We start from the raw sequence: 25,262 nt of genomic DNA on the forward strand, positions 1-25,262 counted from the left end.
TGTTGAGTAAAGAAAATTACCATTTTTGATACCAAGATCTCATTTACAATGTACAGTAGGTCATTAGCTTGACTATCATATGGTTCATAAATGACTTAAAACTTCAAAAAATTTCCAAAGTTTTCATTTTAAATGTTTACAAAATGGATTGATCATTGTACACTCTCGTGAGAGTTTAACTTCTAAGCATAATGTACACTCCTTTCCTTACAACATTTTTAGATCCCTTATAAACCTCTAGTACTAAGCCTTTAAGTTTCCATTTTGTATTTTGTATGCTATAGCCATCCCTTTGTTATTATAATTTCCCCCACCTCGCCTTACATATAATATGTATACAAATGATTGTGTATGTGTTTGTGTAAGCATACATGTTTATATTAACATGGGTGTATATGTATGTATATGCATACTTATATGCTTGTGTGTATTCAATTGTGTATGTATGTATATATTTATGTATTGTGGGTGGTGGGGTGGGGCGGGTGGTTTATACGTGTTAGGTTGGTGTGTGGGAGGATATAAGTGTTACTGTTTTCTTGTATTGTTCTCTCTATTTACTTATGGGAGCGTTCTACTAGACAAGCCCTCTGGATTTTATGGAGTGCTTCCTTTCACAATTTTCCCTGTTGTTGATATGTTTTGTCACTTAGTTAACTTCTCTGTATTTATATTGTGAAGAAACATATAAATGATATGAAATGAAATGATTATGCAAAGTGTCTGGTGATAAAATCTCGAGGCTGGGAACAATTATTTTAATTACTCATTACTTAACCTCCACTTGGTGAAAAAATTATAACACGGCAGCACATACTCCATACAGTCGTACAGTAGCAAGGATATGGAAGTAGGTTTACTTTTAATGATATATAGAGAAGAGCAGCAAATTCTAAGATTTCTGATTTCCATTTTGTAATTAAATCCATATTTTTTATGCTGTCATATTTTAAGAGTAGATTGTTTCTCTTAATGATTCCCTAATGAACATAAATTAATACACTAAACTTGACGTCCAAACCAAAAGGGTCATGTTATTGACGCAACTCATTGATGATTGACTTTTAAAATGACTATTTTGCATGTTCATTAAAAACAAACCACAAATATTCATATTACCCAACTATAAAGAAGTGTTTAAATTGTGATCTTATCAAAGAACAAGGACACAAAATATATGATTGAATTTGAGAGGATGTATTAACAGCGTTTAACAAAGTGAGGAGTGAGAAGAGGGGAAGGGTATACGTAATATATTTTTGACTTTAACTTTTACTAACGTTAAAATACAACTATATTCTGGGGCTAAAACTCCATTTGAATTTTAACGTTTTTCCTCTATTAAGACTGGTTCTAAATGTTTCTTTTGTTCTACTCCTTTTTGTTTACATATTTTTGTATTTTTTCATTTTGTTTTTTTTATTTCCTAACCTCACATTCTGTCTGTCACATGTGTTTGTTTGTCTTCATTGAGAATGATATTACTTATCCAAGCATGATGATATGATACCAAAATTTCTACATCGTACAAAAGCAAATCTTGAGCCCAACCTTAAAAGAAAAGATGAATAAATAAATCAATAAATTAAAAAAGAGTGACGCTGGAAGAGAGAGCTGTCCTCATTCTCCGTCGACATTCACACGTGAGACAATGGAATCATCAATTCCATGATTTGTCTGTCACGTAGGCCATTAAGAGAACATTCTAAACGAAGTAAATGAGACCCAAACCAGATGCGAGATCTGTCGCCTTGATTTTATCATCATCACCATCATCATCATTGAGACTGTCCTGACGCTATGGTCAAATTCTGGGTCATGCTGTGAAAGTAACACCCTGCTTGCACAATTTGTTTTTCACCAAATCAATCAGAGGAGGCAAGAGAGTGAGGCCAATAAGAGTTTTTTTTGTCTTTTTTTTTAAGGTTTAAATTTGGCATTTCCAAACAACTGCTGCCTCTCAGCAAAATGCAATTGAGCACTTGTTAACATGTGATGTATACAACAATGATGTATATACACAATATCAAGTGCTCTCTACAGAGATTTCAAATTTTGGGGATAAATTTGGCACAATCTGGTATTGACTGTACAATGAAATAGTGCACCACTGTTACAGTACTCAGCTTCTGTATTTTGACATAGATATTCTACATAAAAATCCTGTAAAAATGTTTGCCATTTGTGTTATATTGTAGTATCCAAGTCATGTAGAATTATTTCCGATAAATATAAGGAAAGACACGATCCCGTATGCTTGATACCTGTTCAAGTGATTATTACTGTACAACCATACTAATACCAAAAAAAAGGGTGTCCAGGCGACAAAATGGTACAACTGGTAAAGATCAAATCAAAATTGCTTATTACTTGATGTCCAGGAAGGTATGATCTCAGTCTGAAGAAAAGCATCATCTTCTTTGAATAATAATTTATAAAACGTTTGGTAAAAATTTTTCGGCCAAATGCAGCCCTGACTATTATATGATGAAAAATCTGATAGCAATGCAATACACTAGCAGAATTGCAAGTGTTCATTTTATATAACAACACAAAATTTGACAACTTTTTGGAAAAAATGGGCTATTGTGTAGAGTGGTAGTGACACTGAACATAAATTTTGAAAATGTTAAAAAATTTAATAATGGTCATAAAGTACTCACAACCAAAAATTTGTACAGCTTAAATACTTTTTATTTGTAAAGTTTCAAATTTTGCAAGGAATTTCAGAGAGCTCAGCAGTATTATAACTGTTGTGATGTACTCATTCAAGTACGGTCTAGGATAATTCTGACTTTTATTTACTTTCTTGGGGATGGGGATGGAAGAGGGAGAAGGGAAGTGGTAAGGGGGGTACTACCTTAGCACTTCGGTGGTCACTAATTCTGAAATAATATTAACAAATGTACCAGGAGTGATTGAAATGTGGTCATGTTGAAATCACTAAGTATTAATTAGCCTCTGATTTTAGCCTCTGAAGAAGATCCTGCTATGATCGAATTGTCAGGCCAACTTACTTTTACACATTCTCTTACACAGGATCTCTAGTGGATAAGCAGTTTGCTAACAGTTTTTTTTTTATTTTGAAGTATTAATTATGTAAGAATGCAATTTATTACCTAAGTGTCTCCTTAGATCATTTTAAATCCAACTGAAGGTTAACATGAGAGCCCAGACTCATTTTGTGAATTGAGGGTTAATTCCATTTCCCATTTTTTTAGAAAAAGCAATTTTGATTTTCGCCTCTGTTTATTATTTGAATTATTGAAATGAAACTTTGACTAGTCAAGTTAGTCTTTTAACAAATTATCTTAAAATAGTAGATTTTAGTATCACATAGAATCTTCAAATTTATTAGTGTTAACTCAAAAACCTGCTTTAACTTCAATCTGAGAGATACAAGGTAATTATGGCAGATGGACTGTGATGGAGTTACAGCATTTAGTGTACTTCATAAGAAAGGACCCTACTAAAATGGTCAAAACTCTGGTGTCACCTGATAATTTCTTTTCTTGGTTGATTTCTCGTTCACTCAGTCATTATATATGGCACTCAGTAATCTCAGACGGGGTGGTTATTGCAGCAATTGTCTTTCAATGTGATACTAGTGGAAACCCTTCCAATATGAACAGCCACTATGCAAGTATTATACTGTTCATAATATATAAAATATATTTGTAATATCATCAGGAATATGTATCTACCTATTTGTACAGTTCATGTAAAAAACTTTAGAATATGCACTTAATCTGAACCGACACAAAATTACTGTACGCCTCGCACATGCCTCCTTCGAGACTTGAAATTATGGTTAATATTAAAAACATTCTACCAGCCTTAAAACCTTATTAGGCTGCCTCCCACTTTACAGGCCTCCCTACCTACTGCACCTTCTCCAACCCATCACTAACCCCCCCCCTCCCCTCTTCTCTACCATGCCCAACTGCCATGACCTGTTCAAGCTTCAAACCAACCGCATAGCATCTGCGGCACACAGAAATGATTAAGTTATATTTTGTTGTTTGTTCTTGGTTTGCACACAAGGGTTTACAGTACACGAAGTAGGACACAAATTCAAACTGGATGATTATTTAATTTCTCACCTTGGCCGTGAACTTGAGTTCCACGTACAGTTGTGACATGTGCAATTCTTGTGTCAGCTTCATGGTAAACACCTCAAAGTCTTCCTTGGTTTCTTCATCGGTCATTGTGATAAATCTGAAAAGAAGAAAGGACAACTGGTCTGTCATATGGAAGAGTTCTTTTGCTTTTACCTAGATGGAAAAAGATGATTTTAAGTCATTCTCTTCCTCATTCTCCATCAGATTATACATGTAGTAAATGTTTAACAGCACCTTGTCGTTAGTTTACTTGAGTATTTCCCAAGAGCGAGGAAGCCAACAGAAGCTCATTTGAAAACCTATGAAAAATCTATGGGACAATTTTGGATGAGTGTTCAGAGGGCTGCATGGCAATCATGTACATGTCGCAGGTCTATTCCTGTTCCCGGAAATGCCACTTAACATTCCCATCCAATGAGAGAGAATGTACCTCAGTATCTGAATACTTTCTCAAATTCTGAGGGAGAGTTGTTTGTTTCAAAACCATCTTCCTTTAACAGAGAAATATAATAACATCAGATTGTGGCAAATTTAAATCAAACTCAAGCTGTGTACATAAATGGTAGGCAGAAAATCAAGCCCAGCATTTGGGTAGTACATTAACTTAAATGACACAACATATTGACCTGTCCCGATACCCTATATCTAGTCTGACTTTATTTTCTATTAATTTATGATTTTTTTGTTGTAGAGATTGAATTTGGTGATCTGGAAAACATGCCTAGATGCAAAGAGAACAAACTCAACAATCACTACTGGACAAAGTGAGTAGGCTACTTGTGATGAACAAATAGAAAATAGAAACAGCTTACGTACAGCTTGAGTGTTTCTTCACGTATATATGGACTTGACCAAGTCTAACTATGACATCACCCAGTCATGTATGCTTTTTTAATGGCTTCGTACTAGAATATTTATTGTTCTGTAATATAGAGGGATTTGCAAATGATGAAACTACTAGCACTACCTTTGCAGCAAGTAAAAATTTTACAGAATTAAAATAGAAATGAGAGACTAGTGGAATTTTTTTTCTTACAACACAAAGGGAAAGGAACAGGTTTAAACTCCTATAGGCAATACTAAAGACAAATTTAAACCCTAATATTTCCCACACATAGCAAGATTATACTTTAACATGTTTGTAGAGTTTTGCATATATGATCTTGTAAGCTAAAGAACTCACAGAATTGTAAGCAGTAGACAGGAACAGATTATTGTAGCAAAGCCATAGGAGGCATCCTGATCTGAGGAATGTGTTATGTTATTAGTTATCATAAATTCTCTATTTGACCAGACCACTGTGTAAAAGTTTGTGTTGAAATATTGGAATTAAAGGCATTGAAGACTCGCCCCATCTGAAAAAGTTAATTCTGATGCTTGCAAGTGACGTTTCGATACAAAATGCAGACAGTAATGAAACGTGATACCTTGTTATCTTTAGCTGGACCTGAGATGTCCATCGCTGTATCGTTTCTACACTGTGCTGTGGGTATTGACCACAGCTGTATGTACTGAATGTACACTATTGTCTAATTACCGACGGTAGCAAGCTCTGTGTGTATTTTCTGGGATCGATAGTGGTGTCTAACACTTCTGTTACACCTCATTCGAAACTAGGTCAGAATACCGGCATTAGAGGTTTCTTTTTGCGCGAGTCTTCACACCCTTTAATAACAATTTTCTTGACAGTATATGCAACTTATTTAATGGTAGCTAGGAGTTCAGGCAAATTAAGACTTCTAAGTGACAAATCAGGCTTAGAGATATTCACTAATCAACTTTCCTAAGCCCTCATTTTTGCAACACAGGATCGCTGTACATACATAAACATACTGTGTATAAATAGCACATATTATCATGGAGCTAAAACTTCACTTTACGATCTCCTATCACATACTTGGCGGTAACTAATCAATCTATCCATAGTGACTCCTGTACATACATAACACATACCAAGTTTAGGGGTCAGGCAATCAATTATTCCTGACGAGTTATTATCTGCAAGTTGCACACAGAGATTTTGCCTATGTACACCTAGGGCTAGGTTAAGTATAACTATGCCTAGTGTAGCAGATTAGGCTAGTAGCATGGTGGGCTCATAATTGACGCACTTAGGATTTGATCAACGATGTCTATCAAGGAAAACTCCAAATCACTCAACTGTATATGTTTTTCATATGTGTAGTTCCTCAGAAATGTTATGATCTCAAAATATGTAAGGTTCTGTGCTTATGCACCGTACAATTGAGATGAATTTGGCCACAAAATGTCTGTTGTGTCAAGTTCTCTCATACCCCTAAATTGACACATTCGTCGATTAACTAACCGTAGTGTAGGCCTAAGGATAAATCCATTGACTTTGGATGCTCTTTGCTATGCTCTGAAACTCTAAGCTCAGACAGGTCAGGTCCCAGAGAGAAGTGGTATTATATTGAGGTAATTTTGGTTATTTTTAGGGAGTAAGATTTCCAAATGTCCAAAAAACGTGCAAAACTGGGGGGAGGGTGTTAAAAGCTTAAAAAATACAACAATTTGGTCAGCAAATAGCTAAAGTGGATTCAAGCTCATAAAATATGTAATTCTGCTTGACTGCAAAAAGTTTAGGTGGCCTGCTGTATCATTGCTAGTAATAATTGAAGGTGCGTCAATTACGGGGGTGCGTCAATTATGAAGCCTTTACTATACATACCTTGGCTAAATTAAGTGCTACTATAAATGTAAGCTTGTCTAACCTAACGTTAGACCAAAGGTGAAGCTCATACTAGACAAGATATTAACGCTCAAGTAATTAGGATGAAGCTACTAGGCTAGCATTTATAGTAACCTGATACTGAAGTTTAATGTTTCTTGCTAACTATGTATCACTTTCGCGAAACAGGTGTCAATGATAAACGTGATCGAATACCGTACCCTGAAATATCTTTTTGCAACGACGGTTCACTGCGATTTTCATCAACTTGTTTGTAGAATTTTAGTCAACTTCATTACATTAAGTCTTGCTTATGTAGCGATGTAATGAATTCGAGGTGCTACTTGACAGTTCAAAGGAACATTATACTACTTCGTAACAGTGGCTGGCTCTTCCCAGGGGTCAGCAATCTCTATGGAAACGTGTTGACTGCTGAGGTTAATTTTGTGCTGATGGTAGCATACTCCATATAAATGCCCCATTGATTTACATACTAAACAATCTAAGTACGTTGTATGGTCTCTAGGTCCTTATAAAAGTTCTCACGCTACCCTAACTGTTTATCTCACAAATTGGCGCCTTCAATTTTCAGTAAAATGTCCATGTAGATTGTGTTCGGCGAATATGCCCGAGAATTTAAAACGGCCTGCACAATTTCAGTTTTACTTGTAATTGCCAAGGTTTTCCGTTCGTAGACGCAGCTTCACTCGTAAGATTTCCTTTTAAATAATTACTTTCATGACTCACACAGATGAAGGCATCTCAGATCATTGTTTCACCGGCTGCATATCATCACATGGAAAACATTTTTGGAATTAAGTAATTTATAAGGAGGCTCCATTCAGGTTACCTTCTTTCTATTTGGTGGGGGGGTTGGGGTTGGGGGGGACTGCATTTTAATTTCTTGGGCAAAAACCTGTAGGCTAGCTTTGGTTCATATCCCGTGATATCAAAATGGAATGGGTAGGGGTGGGGGGTGGGTGAGGTTCAGCATCATGTCCCCTGGAACTATTTGGATTATATATGGTCACCTTATTTAACGCGGTCCTTTGGTTGCTGTTCGGTATGTAACTTTGTATTTTTTATTTTTGGGGGGTTCACCATTTAAGTTTGGAAACTTGTTGTGGTGAAATAATGGGAACTAAATGCAGGGACGGTGTTATCGTAGGGACCCACTCGCAGAAAGGTGAGCACACATGTGTTCGCAAGTTGAAGTGACTGCTTTCACAACATCATGTACTGCCACCCAGCATGGCTGCAATGACGGGAGGGATGAGGCGCAAACGAGTTCAAAGTCCAGGAAGCTATTAGCCGGCCTGAGCCTTCTGCTAGGTCTAAAATAATCATAGCGCTAGTCTGCCATATTATTAATAAATACAAATAGTTCATAAATCAGAAGTCTTCAACGCCTCAAAGTCTGGATATGACCGACCGGGGCAACACCAAGACTGCTGCACTAATGTTAGCCCGAGGGAGATCTATCATCTTGTCATGCGGGGAGCTGTCATCTAAATGACCATATATATTGCAAGTGTTTTATGTGACGCAATGCATTGCATTTCGAAAAACTCACTTTAAAGTGTAAACAGAAGTATGCTCTTTCTCAGCAGATGTTATTTGTGGTTAAACAATCAAGCACAATAACTACGAACGTATATTGGCAACAGGCGCGTAGCCAAGGGGGGGGCGAAGGGGGCGGCCGCCCCCCCCCCCCCTTGAGCATATTTTTTACAAAATTTTTAAAGGTTTTTATGATATCGCTAGTATTTTCAAAAGAGAAAATGCTAAGATGCAACTTACAAGGCATGGGAAGTGCCATTTCCGGCGATCTGGGAGGCATTTACAGCCAAAATTTTCTTGTACGCTTCGCGCCAACTCATGGTGGCGCTACGCTTAGATAGTTTGCAATGCGGAATCTACAGTTTCGCCCCTCCCTTGGCAAATTCCTGGCTACGCGCCTGATTGGCAACATCATGAACACACATTTTGAAGTAGCCTCACTTCTCCGCCTGGTTTGGTAACTTGGTAAGTCTACGACGAATTGCCTCCGTAAATAGATCGTTATCAAGTTACTACATATCTTTACAAGTACAAAGTATAGGGATGACGTAAAAGGCGATTCAACAACTCTCCCCCTAATATAGGTCTATACTAGTCGACTTTCCTTCATTAAAAGCAACGTTCCATTTCTATACTCTCCTCTCCCTCTTCTCTAATTATTCCCACCCTTCCCCTGCTCCATGTATAGCTATAAGTATGTAGCCTATTTCCCCTTCCCCTGCTCCATGAATAGCTATAAGTATGTAGCCTATCCCCCTTCCCAAACCCTGCTCCACGTTTAGCTATAAGTATATATATCGATGTTTTGAGTACTGTCGCATATGACGGTTATACATATGCGTGTTGACAACTCTTTTCCGATTTCTTCTTCCGTTTCTTGTCTTTCTCTCGTATTCAAGCATACACAGCTTAATGCTTCGCATTTGGCAACCAGTATATCTTTATTTTACTTTCTACCATCGGATGGAAGCACATATACACGACAGAACGATTGATTTACTTGACAAAGGAGCAGTGTATATTATGTGCTGTCTAGAGGGCGCGTGTACACCATCGATTGTCGCAAGACTATATGGTACAAGTCCATGCTCACTAACGACGGAGGTCATTTTACTGTCGAAGAAACGATCTACTTTTAAATGAAATCAATACTGGCTGCTATTACATAAATACTGAAGTAATCCCCAATCTTTTTGTATGTGAATTTATATAATCGTCAGTCATTCGCCGGCCAAGCAGATTAATTTACCCTCTCTCCGTATATTAACCCTCTTTTATTCTATTTATTTATTTAATTATTTATTTATTTATTTATTTTTTGCCATTTTTACCACCCTTTACCGGCAAATTAAGGTAACAATTTTCTTCACCAGCTGAAAAGGAATTAGTCTAGATATTAATGAATTAAACCATTCGATTATGAAAATATAGCGTCCCACCTATACACTTGATTTAAGCACGAATCAACGCCAAAGCCAAATTTAACTGCTATGCGCATGAGTTGTTCATTTATATGAGTATATTTGTAATATGGATGTCTTTTCTTTCAAGCAATTTGAATTGAAACACATTCTTTAAATTTCCTCCTTGTAATCAGTCAGTTCGTAAAATGATAGCCACATATTACGAAAATATCCTCACTTACTTTGAATTACAATTTAAGTACGCCATTAAATATAGTATTTAATATAACTTGCGAATAAATGCCCAAATGGCTCGCCTTACAATGTTCCGCGAATTCGGACCAGTGGACATAACACCAGCGTTACCCAGTGGAATTCTCGCACCGTTTCAACCTCGTATCACTGTATATCTTTTCTATGGTCATGCCTAATATTTAAACCATCGTGCAATCATCATGTGTACTTCTGCAGGGCATTCGGCTTTATTCTTCTGTCTAACTTAATTTCCTTTCTAAAATCCATAAAGTTTCCTCCATTTTTATTTCTTTTTCATTCTCTATCGTTTGTTTCTGATATGAATAGTGACAAAGTAAGATCACCGTTCCTTGAGACAGAAAGGTTTTTTATATTTATTTCTCGACGAAGCGATCAGTTAATTCCATTCGATGTCATATATATATATAGGCCTAAATATATTTTTCTATAAGGCCCCTTTTGCCCCTAAATGAAATTCTCGAAACGACTTCAAGAAAATTGGATCGACTATTCAGCTTGAATTATTACAAATTTGAGGACTGACAAACTGTACATATACATATTTAGATATATGTCATCAATATGTTTTGATGTTGAAGTATTAAGAAACCCCAAATTGATTTTTCATACGAGGCCAGTTCGAGGGAGCAATGCTATATTTCGTCTCCTTCTTCTCCATGATGTACCATTAAGGAGAGCAACAGGATATTGAACTTTAACTAACATGATACTCACACGATCCTCAGGTTATCATGTTTGGCTGAAACTTTCCATATCACAACTAAATAAAACTCTCACATTTCTTTCTTATACGACATTCCTGTAATCACTTTGCTTCTTATCTTGTCACACGGGGGATGACGTAACACATCGGCAACCTTTCTTCTATAACTATAATGCATATCTTTTATTTATTTTTATTTCATTTGGGGTGGGGTGGTTTAAACTTAAAGGAGTGTTTCCTTTAACAAAGCATATACTAGTATAAACCAAGCGGATCCTAATAGCATGTTTCATAGCGAAGGATATGAAATTCTTTTAAAAAAATTGATGCATTTTCGGAATGCAACTGGTAACAGCAAAGTGAGGGACAACCGTATATGCCAAATTCGGGTGAAACGCCTTTTGTCTTTGTAACAGTAATCAGCATCGCCCGAAATATGCTAGAACGTATATTCTGGACACTGCCGTGATCATATACATTTCATCAACACTGTTCATATTTTACATATATCACTGTTCTGTGTCATTTAAGTGTTTGAGCTGAACAGGGAATCCTCTTGGATACTCTGACTATGAACTTAAAGCGATTGCCTGCTTTTAAATGCATAGAAACATATGCCGAATTCTTCCCAGCTGAATAATTGAAGTATATTTCTCGTGTAATATATAGGTTCTCGCCTATGACGTGCACAATATTTCAGATGTAGGAGTGTGAGTGAGTGAGTGTGTGTGTGGGGGGGGGGGGGGTAATTGTGTGGTAGAGGCGTCCTAGGCCACTGGCCTCTTGAACGACTTATTTAACGTATATTTTCGCAGAATACATGAACGTTAGGTAGGTGTATGGACTTGATGTTAAAACATAATTTCACCTCCCTCGGCAAATTAAAAAAAAACTGTTAACATTTTTTTTTTAGTGTCTGGGAGGTTCCAGCAACCAACCGGCGCTACATAACGATGGGTCTAATTATCTCAAAACTTTGCGATATGTCGAACTGAAACATGACTGCAAAAAACAATTCACTCCTTCCTTGAATCAAAGAGTTGAATATTTTTTTTTAATAAAATAAAAAAAACACATAGAGACCTCTTCATGAGATTAATATCAACCGATAATATTTGAAAATACGAGGACCAATATGAGACCATATGATAATTCTGACAATTATTTTTCCCATTCATCTGTAACTTGAATAACTCAAGAATGGTTTTATGCTCCAATATCTTTTCACGGTTTCTAGCATTTAAAGAGCAAATATGGCTAGCCGGCTGTGTAAATAAACCCATCATCATGCAGATAAAACTTAGCGTGGAATACAGAACGATTTTCGGTATGGTTGATTAGGAAACCCCTCTTACAAACAAAAAAACTCTACCGGAAAACAATTTAGAATTAAAAAGGGGGGGGGGGTGATCTTAGTATGTGACTCCACGCGCACCAGACGTCAAAACCTTTATTTACTCACAAAATATATGGAGGGAATAGCACGTGGATTGGTTAAATTCTTTTCTAGCACGTTTGAAGAGAGAGAGAGAGAGAGGAGAAAGATTATCTTCTATGTGCGATAAAATCCTGCAGTAATGCACTCCGCACATACACGCACGTACACAGTCTATATATATACCATATAGATTCTTGCTGCAATGTAGATTAAATTTGAATTGCCTTCAATGTATTATGACGTACATCTTAACACATTTTCTAGAGACAATACAAGCGTGAAGGGACGCAACCGTTTTAGAGGGGGGGGGGGGGTAGACGGGGTTAAGATAATATGCCGTTGTGGGGGTGGGTGGGGGCAGTGGTCTTAATAGAGGGTGCATATAGATGCAAAATGGTACTATATTTTCAACTTTGGAAACAATGTTGAAAGACATGTCACTCTATCGAGGTAAAGTATACTAAGGCCAGATATACTGGATGATATGTATATATTGCATAACAAAAATCTGAAGACTCGATGCAAAATACCGCTTTTATTAAGATATACCATGTAATGGGGGAGTGGGTGGGGAGGGGGACACCGAACGGTGCTCTGCAGCATTGTGAATATTCACTTATTCCAACCTGTCAAACATATTCACAAAATAAAGATTGTATAATTGATCAAACGTGATAGGAAAATATTTTTAGTTAATAAGTTAATTAGCGGACATGAAATGATCACGTTCGGTATCAACGAAACCATACAGTTTGACAACATCATTATAATAATCATATATCATCAGCCCAATATTACGATTTATATAGAAACGTGACGGGATGCCATGCAAAACGAGGTTGTTGTATATAGACTGAACAAACGTATATTAAAAGGATGACTTTATAGGAACAACATTAGTGTTAACATGTTGTTGGCAGTTTAATCCCATTTCTGATATAGTCCAGTTTATATTTCTATATAACACTGTTTACTTTTGAGAAATGACATTTTATGCAGTCGAGGTTCATCAGCAAAAGTGACTGGACTATGCAGTCTATTACACAAATAATTAGTTCAATTCCTCAGATGCGTCACAAACCTCAATGGGAAAACATAACTACGGCCGTTGATGACATGGTTATAATGTATTGTGTCTGTTTGAAGTGACTGCAATAACCTGATACTCTGTTGCCTATGTGAAGTTACAAGGACACGTTTTAGTTGAGTTATTAGAATATAGGAACAATAGTGTGACGTCAACAATAAGACGCAGCCAGAGTGAGGTGTCCATGGCGCCGGTTTCCTATAGATTTGTCGCGAGAGGTGTTATATTTTCCATGGGTGGCGTGGAATCCATCGCTTGTTTCAAGGCCCCAGGGCCGTCGGTTTCGTCAATGCACCGGTAGCAACTTTATGCTCAAGTATACGCCCCCTGCTCTATAATAAAGATCACGGGTTGTGTAAGATTCTCATCTGAACGACGGGTTGCGAGCATTTCAAACGCTTCTGTATAATTAGCCTGTCATCAATCATGCATATATATATATAGGGGCCTTTGTAAAGTAGTCATTAGATATGAGGGTATCATCTTACTCCCATTTATTTTATTTTCAATCAATCATTTCGCATTATTTTGTTTTATAGAGTTCGTTTCGTTATCAACGTTTATAAATGTCTTTACTGACTTTAATTTGCAAATTTCCCTATACAAAAGGCCCACAACCCCTTGAATTCTCAGGTCACGGTGGAGGGTCCCTTCCGAAATCTTTTTTGGGGAACATTACGAAAGTTTAGCGTGAAATTCATTGCGAAATTTTAAGATTTGTCCTGTTGTCTTTAAGAGGCATATTGAATTTTTTTGATGTATTTTTTTATAGGATTCAAGCAATGGCAATATCATGTTAATCCCTATCCCCTCCCGTCAACCCCTCCCCCAACCCTCCCTCTTCACACAAAAACACACCGTCACTGAATCTTATTTTGAGTAATACAGTCAAATGACTGCATATTTTTTTCAATTTGTTTTTCTTGAAAAATGGACGAAAACCAATCGGTTATTTTTATTCCATATTATAAAAACACAATATTTTGTTTAATGCTGTGAAAATATTAGCACGCACAAGGCCGAAAGTCGTGACTTTATATTTATAGAAATAATTATTCCATTTATGAAAAAAACGAAACGTGTTTTTAGGTCATAGCCTATAGCAATTATGTTCCTATCAGGCAATCAGATATATATTAATACCCAGCCAAATCATAACTAATAAGAAAAACGCCGATCTGAAAAATAGTCTCCTGTGATTAAGTGCAGGGAAGAAGGCTGTTTATTCCTCATCAATTTCCTGTTATGGACAATTTGGTAAATATTGATATAGCCTACTTTCTCATAATGGATCCGTTGAATAATGATAAATGGGGGGAAATATGTGTAAAGAGCTTCCAATACAATATTAAAAGTAAGTTTTCAAAGAGAGAGTCAGTTGAATAACCAGGAGGCCACGGACGATAGGAAGCTGAGTAATTGTTGATGTGGAGCAATAAGACAAGAAAAATAGTTATAGCATGACTCGTCTTCATGTTGTATACATAGGTCTGATTAGAAGGGATCCAGATGGGTACAGTACCGCCAGGGACGGGTCAATCAAGGGACCCACCCGGTGAACATATGGGATAAACAATTATGTTTTGTTTATGTATATATATATGTATGTATATATATATATATACATATATATATATATACATATATATAGATATATCTATATATATATATATATATATATATATATACATATATATATATATATATATATCCTTGAGTCCTCTTAAGAGTGGATTTACAGCGGCGGATAAATCGATTGAACAATATTTGACAAGTTGAACGTTCTCTCTTAAGGGGTGTGTAAGAAGACCTTACAAATATTTACTTCACTGTAAAAGCTCCCTCACCGTTTGTTTTGATTCCTTTGGTATCGATCTATAAGAAATAAAGTCTAAGAAGAGAAAATATGTCCCAGCTCATATTTGCAACCGTTCAGATGCTCAGGCTGCAAAAACATCACTATAGGGTTGGAATGAAAGCCTCACCTTCCTCCATTAAAAAGCTTTACTTTCTACTCATGCAGGAAGAAGGAAAACACATCATCTTTCAGTGTTACTTAGATATAAAAGAAATAAGAAATATAAAAATATATAAAAAAAATCCAAAGATTACACAGGGGTTGGCCAGGCCATTATGAACTATCGATATAGGGGAATTAAATTTGGTCCGATGTTTTTTGAGCTGAAAAGATAAAGAATAGAGCCGCAAGTGAAATGAGGGAAAGGGACGTCATAATAATTGAACATTCCTATCTATGGGTAAGTTTGACGAGGTCATATGTACAGATGTGGGGGGGGGGGGGGGTAGAGTACAATTGCACCGTATACTGCATGGAAGGTCGATAATAAAAATCAGCTGGAAGTGCCGTAGTAATTGAAGCAAGAAAATGTGTCAAATTTTAATGATTAATATAAAAGAAATGATATTTAAGTAAAACGTCGAGGAAGTAGCCAATCGAGAAAAGAAAATATGAAATAAAAAAGAAGGGAAAAAGAAGGACATGAAATGTTTCATGTTTCACAGCTTGTCATGTCTTTCCTATTATAAACAGAACAAACACGTGAACAAGCCTGACACCCACTCACAATTATTGTATTTGCTTTTATATTCTCGAGGCTCATAAATAATTTAAAAAAATGAAAATACCATCTTACACACACACACACACATGTTTGTATTACATTCCAACCGAGGACCCCATTGTATTTTCCATTGTTCAAATCCACGTACCCTAACCTTGGCACTCCTCAGTCTCTTGTTCTCTTGTATATTTACCCACGTCTATTGTCAAAATTGCATACTTTAATACAAGAGATTGAAATAAAGTTTTATGAATTGAATTGAACAATACCCCATACAATAGAATTCTTCCGAGGACGTGGTGATTCTTTAGAAATCACAACCGAGGACCTGGAATTCTTTTGTTCAAGTCCTCGGTCAGATAGAAAAACAAACGCACGCAGACACACGCACGCAATCTTGTTTTCTAATATATTAGCTACAACCGATGGCATTTCACTTTATTCTAACCCTTTTTCTGGACAACCGATGACTATTGTTCTCTATTGTTCGACAACCGGTCACCGGAATTTCTTTTGTCCCATGTCACCGGGTGTGAGAGCTAGATATGCCCACGCACGCACACACAAAAGGGAGAAAAGAGAAAGAAACAAAGGCCTACTTAAGGGTTCTGTTTTCTGTATTAATTAATTTTGTTTTAATTAATTTTGTGTCAAGATCATATTTTTGTAGAATACATACTAGTAAGACTTTAGATACGTTATACAAAGTAGAGAGTGTAGATGGAAGCTAATGGGAGAAATGACCTTGTTATACCGCCCACATAACATAGCTAAGTAAGATATGCATGTAAGACAAAGAAATGAAGAGATTAAAAAATGAATACGATTTTGTTCAGGAGAGAAGCAAATAGTTAGCTTGGCTCTATACTTGATAACGAAGGGAGGATCATTACATTTCTCCATTTTAAGGTTAATTTAAACTTCAAAAATGGTAGTTCTGTTGTGGCATAACAGTAAATAACGCAGTAGCCCTATACAGTTAAATCTGTTGAAAAAAGTAATATATTCGAAAAGTAATTCTAGGCTATAACTTAATAATTTGTGACTCATACTCAAAAAACTATATCCTCTGAAATTTGAAAGAAGAGCAGATACCAAGTACTTTTTGTTGGACTGTTCTTGAAGTCATAAACAACCATAATGCAATAAAAAAAAAGGTAATGTAATTGGACATTAAACCTTGATTTTCCAACTTTTAAAAATAAGTTGATTCATTGTAGACGCTGTTCAAAATTTCAAAAACAACCAGTTATTTTTATCATTAAAATTAGTTAGCTATTGTTATTACTACAAACACTTATTGTTATTACCTAACAATTGAAGAGCACCAAGGTTGTTTTTGTCTTTATCAAAGGCCTCTACGTGACCAGGTTACATCGTTTTCTTTACTATTGTTTTAGGTCGAGTTTCATCGTGTGTGGTTTTTTTTCTCCATTTTAACCCCTCCTTGACTTTTGGTTTCTCAAGGGAATGGTATGTTGATACTATATTTATTAATAACTTTAGGAAAACTATAGTCATGATTTTATATAAAAGACTCGACTAATTTTGAAATATTATTTACAGAAACACATGAGAAAAATCTATGTAGCCGACATTTATCAATGTAAATTTAATTGTAACTGCATAATTACATTTTTATTCGATTTAAATTTGCGACCACAAACGAGTTTTTTCCTCTCCCCCCCCCCCACCCCTCTCTCATTTTACTTATTGATAGCTTATCATAGAGACATTAATATATTACGATGCAATCAAAAGTGAAATTTAATGTTTTAAGTTAAGCATCTGTTGTGAACAAACTGTTTTAGAAAACAATCGTAAAATTAAAAGCTGATTTAGGCACAAAATATGTTTGATTTTGTTCTGTTTCTATGTTTATAGGGTTACATCATGGGTGTAGGAATAACACCCTTTCAAATAAGGCTTTACCAATCAAGAGGTCTTTATTACCTCGTTTAGAGCCCATATCATATACAAAGGTGAGCGCGAAATTGGGTTGACGGCCGCACATGGACATTTTCTACTAATCCACATGCCGTCAAACTAAAGGCTGTAGGTGTGGTTGGGATCTTATACTGACAAAAACATAATTGTTCGCCCAAAACGTTACATGGAACGAAAGCTGTATGATGAAGTCATAGTTGAAGTGGCAGTTTTGTAGGCCTATATTTGAAAATGTATAATTTCAGAAATATCTTTGAAGAGCTATACGGTATATTCTCGACACAATGCAAAATCTCTTTTTGTTGGTCTGATATATGTTGGACAATAACAATACGGTATATTTTATACTAAGTTCTTTTTTTTAATTCAATCGACATATTACTATAAAAATGTTAAAAATATAAGGAAAAGCTGTAAAATGTGAAATATGCACACACAAAAAGGTGATGTTGGTCTCATAATGTCGGACAGATTTTCTTGGCTTTTATTTTTATTTTTTATTGGATAAAACGATGAGAATTAATATCGCTGTTTAAGTATGTGAATGTCATGTAGCTATATACTGGGAAATAAATTTGCCTGTAAATGCTTTGCGATATCTTGCAGACGTTGGTAACTATAGGAACACTTCACGATGTAGATGAACGGTGTAGATAATGTGACTTGAATGACGTGTTAGATATAGTCTGCTATCTTCTGAAGATGACGTTCAGTTAGTTGTGACGTCATTTCGATCAGCACATGAAATACTAAGGATTTTATATTTTACAGTTAAATAAAAACTCAGACTGACGTTTATTTTTAATCTTTTTTATCTAAGCTATAACATCGTTTGACGTCAAGTAGATTTTTGTTTCTCAACGTAACATTTGTGAAACGTGACGCGTTTATTCTATTTACGTCCTTGATGTGTCTTGTCTTTAGTAGTTTTACATTTTCATATGAAAACAACTTACAACAGGTGTTATACAAAACCTTGTACCGTTCTTCAGCACTATTACAAAATAAGAAATATTAAATCGTTCTACTCATTCCGACCGATCCTTAGTTTCTGAAAATAATTTGAGTTTATAGCCCTAAAACTAACTGATATAACTGATATATAACTGAAATATAACTGATATGTTAAATTTCAGTTATATATCAGTTATAGAAGGTTTATATTATCAACATATCGTTTACAACATGCGTTTATCCTTTCCACGTGCGTATATATTTCAAATACGCATATATCGTTTACAACATGCATTTTTCAGAACATGAGAAATGTCTTCAAAACGTTATCATATCGGATGAGCCATTGTGGCGTTTACTATACCATGCTGCTGACAACATTATGCATATGAGCATAAGTGTTTTAAATGGTGATCATGCGCACTGCCGACAGTGTAACAACCACCTTCATCTTGTAACATCTTGTCCTTGAACTATCAGAAACTTTGGATCCGTTACTGAATCCATATCATTATGCTGGTTAATGGATTTATCGATCAAGACAATCTCCCTTGATCCAGTCAACAACGTTTGTCTTGAAGCACTTTCCAATTAATCGTTCTTAAAATTTCAAATGGTGTATTCCGTTGGCGACAATTGATGGCGTCTTCAGGGTTCGATTTATACCTTACAAATAATTCCTCGGGCGTTAACCGTGTCAAGTTCCTTCGCAACTTATAAATTATTCTAAAATTGACCGTACAACCTTCGTGTTACGACCAAAATGATTTCGTTTTAAAATGTCTTGTGGATTTATCAGTTGCGTATAATCAGCTCACTGTTTCCGTGTTACCGTTAGCAAATTTCACTATAGCCGGAACTGCTTTATCTGGTATCATGTTTTCCATGTAATTGTGTATCAGAGGTCGCGGTGGAGCTCAGGGAAGAATTGCCTCCTGAACATAAATAGTAACTAAAAAATGGCGGTTTTTGTTTCTTTGCAAATGTGTAATACAAAATGCACAAAAGGGCCATTTTGTCGGGATGTTTGGAAAGTTTGTTGCTTACTTCTTCAATTGTTTTTGGAAAAATTTGCATAATGATTATAACACTTAGGGGTATGAACTTATTTACCAAAAAAAAATAATTTAGTCGTTATTGTGTTATTTTTAATCAAATCCCCCCCCCCCCCCCTAAATGTTGTTGACACGAGAATAAGAGTTTCAGCGCCGGGAACTGCACTTTAGTGGTTTCTGTTCAATGTGTCTTCGTTTTTTGTCTTGCTTTATTTTTTATATCATGTTGTTTACATATGTAATAGTCATATACACAACCGAAACAGGAGAACATGAAATAATCAAATATGGAAACATACCGATTTTTTTTTTGGAGGGGAATGATTCATGCTTTGTTTAACCAATCATGTTTTGGATCAGTAGATTGCATAATTTATCACTGTCCATTTCGTTATGACATTTTTATTTTCAAAAATTCAAATCTTTCCCCTGCATGATTTCAAACACGTACGGGTTAGTAAATGTACGGTCTTGTTTCGCAACTTCCAAAGTCGAGGGCAGTCTTTCTGTTTACTTCACATGGATTGGCATTACAAAAAAAAAAAAAAAACTTATCTCAATTTTCGCGAAGACAGGAACAGACCAAGCTTAGGCATCACTTGCGATCTTTCTACAGTAGGAGGCACACGCGATTAAATCCAGCACGGTTTCTGATCAGAATAAATGATTATAGCAGACTTTTTTTCGTGTAAAGGATCACGTATACAAAGGTGTAGCAACGAACAAAGATATATCCTCTCATCGGTAGTTGATTTTTTTTTTACTCTGGCTGATCGAGTGAATCGCAAATTGTTTTACAAGTTTACCATTTTTTTGTGTTCTTGATCCATAAAATACTGGAAATAAATTCACCTTAATTTTGGGATACCGGATCTTTCGTCTCTTGGAGAATTTTTTCTTTTTTTTTTCTTTTTACAATATGAAGAAATACGTTTAACATGTAAGTAAAGTCAACTGTTTATTTTATTTTCTTGCATGTCATATCCGTATGGTGTGTGTGTGTCGGTTAAGTATGTATGTAGGTATGTATGTGTTTTAGATCCTCCTGCAAGCAGGAACTTGCATGCGCAGAAGCCTCAGTGGCTTATCAAAGCCGCAAGCTGACCAAAGTCAGTCTCTTACATTCATATTTAACGTCCATGATTATGAATTGTCAACAACTCTGTAACTGGACGACATACATTAATCTTGGAGTGACTCAAACCGGCCTAGTACTCTAAATTAGCATCAAAAGGTCTAATTTACCATATGAAGTATGTTATGAAGAGAGTTAAAGAGATACGGTAACATACGATACCGAATTATTTCTTACCAAAACATTTCACCTTACAACTCGGCGATGTTTGAAACTATGAAACAATGACCACTCGTCCGTCACCTCAAGGAGACGACTACAATGTTTTAAAATCAGTTAATCGTTTGCTGTGTCATTTCATAACTATATCTATGTAACCTTAAATCTGTGCACAGAAATGAAACGTTGAATAACACCAACAAAAAAACATAGAGAGAGTCATCTTTTGTAATGTTGACCTCGCAAAGACCTACTATCACCATTCAATGACAAAACACCTTCACAAAACACTGATACCGACAGATGGTTCCAATTCGTGTTTCGATTACGATCATTGATATCCAGTGTACAAAGCTTCTAACATCTAGACAGTATATGTCTGTTTGTTTAACATATATGTAAAATCTATATCTGTTACATAGTTTCATATTGAGATCAATTTAACGATTCCACAAACACAGCTTATAACATAATAGGCATAATATAGGGTTTGAATTCCAGCAATTCCGTAAACAATTTTATTTTTTACAGGTAATTGCAATGGGTTCTGTTTGTTGGATAACATAGGAAAAAAATCACATGTGTTTTTTTTTGGGGGGGGGGAGGGTGATTCGGGTGTCTAACTTACTTAAATGTTTCGATGGGCGTATTTTTATTTCGTTCCGTCATTGTAATACATGATTCAAGATAATTTAGTATACTGAGTACAACAGAATGATGAGCCTATAGTAGTACGTGTAGAATTGCCGTTGTTTCGAGTATGAGTACCAAGGTAAGGCTCCAAATTCAAAGTACTTTATAATGCACTGTAAAGTGAAATAAATAATTTCCAAAAATGCCCCGAGTTTTACGAGTACAAATCTGTAAGGGAGAGTACCATACCAGTACAGGAAACTATGTTACAAAATGACTATATGTGAGTACATCCTCACAACAATTTTGTTGTTTGACCATGCCATCTTCGATCTATGTGATTGTCTGCGCTAATACATGTGTTAATATATTTGTAACTATAACATCCAGTGGCGGCGCCAAGGGGGGGGGGGCTTGGGGGGGCTTTAGCCCCCACTGAAGTAGTCAGCCCCCATTAGCCCCCCAACTGAAATAGGCAAAAAAAAAAAAAAAAACCTCATTGAAACAATATAGCCTACCCAAATTTTGTCAGCCATAACGCAGTGCTACAATGGTCAATGGAAATTTTGATGAATTTTTCACATGATAATAGTCAGTGACTCAGTTGTGGTGCAGGAAGCCTTGTTTTGGTATCTTCTGTGAATTGGTATCTTCCATTCTAATTTGACTAAAGTTACTCACAAAAAATGCATATTTTTGGAGAAATTTTCAGGTGACAAAAGCCTCGCTAAATGCCACCATTTTGCATGTAGGCCTTTCCAGGATTGGGAAAAAATTCAAAAGGGGAGGGGGGCACCCCCTCCCCTTATACCCCTCCCCCAGGACGGCGATCACTCAATCTTGTAAGCCACCCAAAAAATTGGCTCAGCCCCCCTTAACCTCCCCAACTAAAAATTCCTGGCGCCGCCACTGATAACATCACATGGTGTGTACATCAGACTTGCAGAACGAGTACACCTCATCTGAGTACGAACAGATATCAAGTTCCCGATATAAGATTACCGGTACGAGTATACAGGTACGTAGACTTAGCCATGATCATGCGTGAATCACGATCTTTCTAAACTTTCCCGAGTACGCCGACGATATAGTACGAGTACCAATCCACGCAGATGGTGTAGTCAGTGGCGGGGGTGGCCTGGGTCAGGGTCAGGGGGTGGCCTGGGCGGGGGGGGGCAAGTGCGCTCCCAAACAAAATCGTGGCCCTGCGGGTGCCCCCCCCCCACATGCTGCCCCCCCCCCACATGCTATTTATAGAGTTACAAAAATACTCAAACAAAAACTTGATCTGCCTCAATTAAAAACATAAATATCGGACGGACTAAGCCCGAAAAATGTTGAACATAAAGTTACTTCAAGTTGCAAAATATAGCACCAGATTGCATCTAAGGACCCTTAATTAAAATTAAGGGGAACACCCTCCCCCTTAGACCCCTCCCAGGACGAAATTCACATATAAACATTGTGCCCTCCTAATTAAGTGTTGTGCCCTCCTGTGCCCCCCCCCCCCAAGATTGAAATGATTGGCGACGCCAATTGATATATAGCACCTACTTGAGTACAGACAGCTATGCTAGAATAGGAGAGCGAGAACGGAATCGCTATAATTCTGCTTTTGATAGTTTGTTGTATCTGTTCTTATTGAGCTTGAGTCAAACCTTGGTGGTTTTTTATCTTTAAACCGTGAACACATCTCTCAAAGTTGCCAAAGATGAGAATTTAGAGGCCTATAACGTTATGTTCATATGCGCTTTAAGAAAACATACATTCTTGCCAAAAAGTTGTTATTAATGCCTCGTTTCGAGAAAGTTTGATCAGGTTTCTTTCCGATATGAAAATTCACCACCTCCGGCTTTCTTCTTCTTCCTCCACCTTCCTTCATTTCCCTTTCCATCTCATCCCATTTCCACCGCCATCATCACCCATAACTAGTGGATGATGAGTTATTGTTACTGATTAGTAATAATTACTACACTACTTATATACACACAAAGGATTGTAGGAGTGAAACTGTTATAACTCTGACAATAAAATTGAAATATGTTTTTTTATTGCAAAATTAATCATCCAGTAGTATACAGCTCATCATTAGAGCTCTGAATGAAACACATTCAAAAGATAAATGCCAAAACTCAAAATAAGTATATTTCTTATAATTTTTTATGATTGGTATATTGTCAAAACCTGTCCTATTTCATTTGACCACCTCAATCTTTTTTCTTTTTTATCAACACGGGTACAAACTCGTGTAATAAAATAACCCTTAAGGTGAAAAGTGGATGGAATATTGCAAAATTTATTGAGTTTCAGATACTTAACTTGAGGGTGAATTTGCCCAAAATATAACGGTGTATAAACCCGAACGTTAAAAACTAATATGTTTGAAACATCGCAACACAATTATATCCGGAATTGTGAGATTAGGTGTAAATTTCAAAGTGATCGAAAATGAAAAAGTCATATTTCCATTAAAGGTTTTTCTGTATTTTGTAACTAACTATCCTTAACACAGTGGCAGTCAACATGTTCTTATCCATGTAAAGCTTTAGGCAAATGATAATTGTGTGGATGCTACCGTATATGATGCACTCAAAAATAAATATCGTATCATGAGAGTAAAAGGATAAAAGTGTCACTTCAGGGGGTCGATGGATGGGGAGAGGGGTGGGACAGCTCTCCCTCACTTTCCAAAGTATGTGGGGTGGCAGGGGTACGTCTGTGGCCTCTCACTTTGTCGAAAGTGGGGACAGGAGTACAAAGGTTGTTTCTCCTTTCAATTTAATAACTAGAGATGCACTCGGCAATATTAATGGATCTTCTAGGTGGATCTATATTTTATTCGCTAAAAGAGTGTCAAGCAATAAAACGATTATTTTTTTGGGTCCCAATGTATACCTCATAATCCTTCAAACATGTCGACTGTTTATCGAAATTGTGAGAAAGTAAGTCGAGAGTTGAGCATACATAAAACGTTAAAAGTTTTGGACATAAATTTCAACATATCGACAACGGAAGGTCGAAATTTCAAGTAAGGAAGTAGGGAGAATTTTTAGATGAAACATATGAAATTACCTGCTACTTATCTAAAATTCTCCTAGGAAAGATCCTTCAAAATGTTACCAGTTTGCCAGTGTTCCATAAACATTTAAAATGAAATTGTTGTCTACACTTTTCTATTCGTGATAGAAACAACAAGGTAAAACAAAGAGATGTTATCCCTGAAAAGGCACCCCCCCCCCCATTTTTTTTTTTATTTTGACTATATGCCAACAGTTCGATTAGAAAAATTCTCAGAAACATACAAGTATAAGGTAATTAATGTAAGAAATAATTCTACTAAGAAACGTACTATAGTTTGCTTGTATATTTAACAAAATTGCCTTGCTGTTTTGTTTTTCATCATGCACCGGTACCTTGTCACTTTGGGATCACTGTGTCTTCACTTTGAGATACAGGCCTGGACCCAGGGAGTTTGTGGGACACCACCCACCCCCTTCCAACAACAACAAAAAAGGTAGAA

The 25,262-nt window shown here is 36.3% G+C and overlaps 2 protein-coding genes across 6 annotated transcripts in view; one reads left to right on the forward strand and one right to left on the reverse strand.

Annotated features, from left to right (window-relative positions):
• The window catches only part of LOC139980018 (TBC1 domain family member 19-like), a 146,627-nt gene extending 139,322 nt beyond the window's left edge, over window positions 1–7,305 (reverse strand). Inside the window, exons 1-2 of one of the 2 annotated variants that reach the window (XM_071991362.1) lie at window positions 7,032–7,305; window positions 4,104–4,218 (exon numbers count right to left, since the gene is read on the reverse strand). In XM_071991362.1, coding sequence (XP_071847463.1) covers window positions 4,104–4,208 — 105 coding nt within the window. In that variant the 5' untranslated portion in view covers window positions 4,209–4,218; window positions 7,032–7,305. Of the gene's footprint in view, window positions 1–4,103; window positions 4,219–4,937; window positions 5,023–7,031 lie in introns of those variants that run through there. The other variant, XM_071991363.1, reaches the window with a different exon arrangement.
• Window positions 1–25,262, forward strand: part of LOC139980020 (cholecystokinin receptor type A-like) — a 108,843-nt gene that overhangs the window by 55,283 nt on the left and 28,298 nt on the right. For 2 of the 4 annotated variants that reach the window (XM_071991367.1, XM_071991364.1), the window contains exon 1: window positions 20,396–20,755. The exons of 1 other annotated variant lie outside the window; for it this stretch is intronic. The gene's annotated coding sequence lies outside the window, so the exon portion shown is untranslated. Of the gene's footprint in view, window positions 1–4,812; window positions 4,886–20,395; window positions 20,756–25,262 lie in introns of those variants that run through there. One more of the 4 variants, XM_071991365.1, reaches the window with a different exon arrangement.

This window comes from Apostichopus japonicus, chromosome 14, assembly GCF_037975245.1.
Source record: "Apostichopus japonicus isolate 1M-3 chromosome 14, ASM3797524v1, whole genome shotgun sequence".
Taxonomy (NCBI): domain Eukaryota; kingdom Metazoa; phylum Echinodermata; class Holothuroidea; order Aspidochirotida; family Stichopodidae; genus Apostichopus; species Apostichopus japonicus.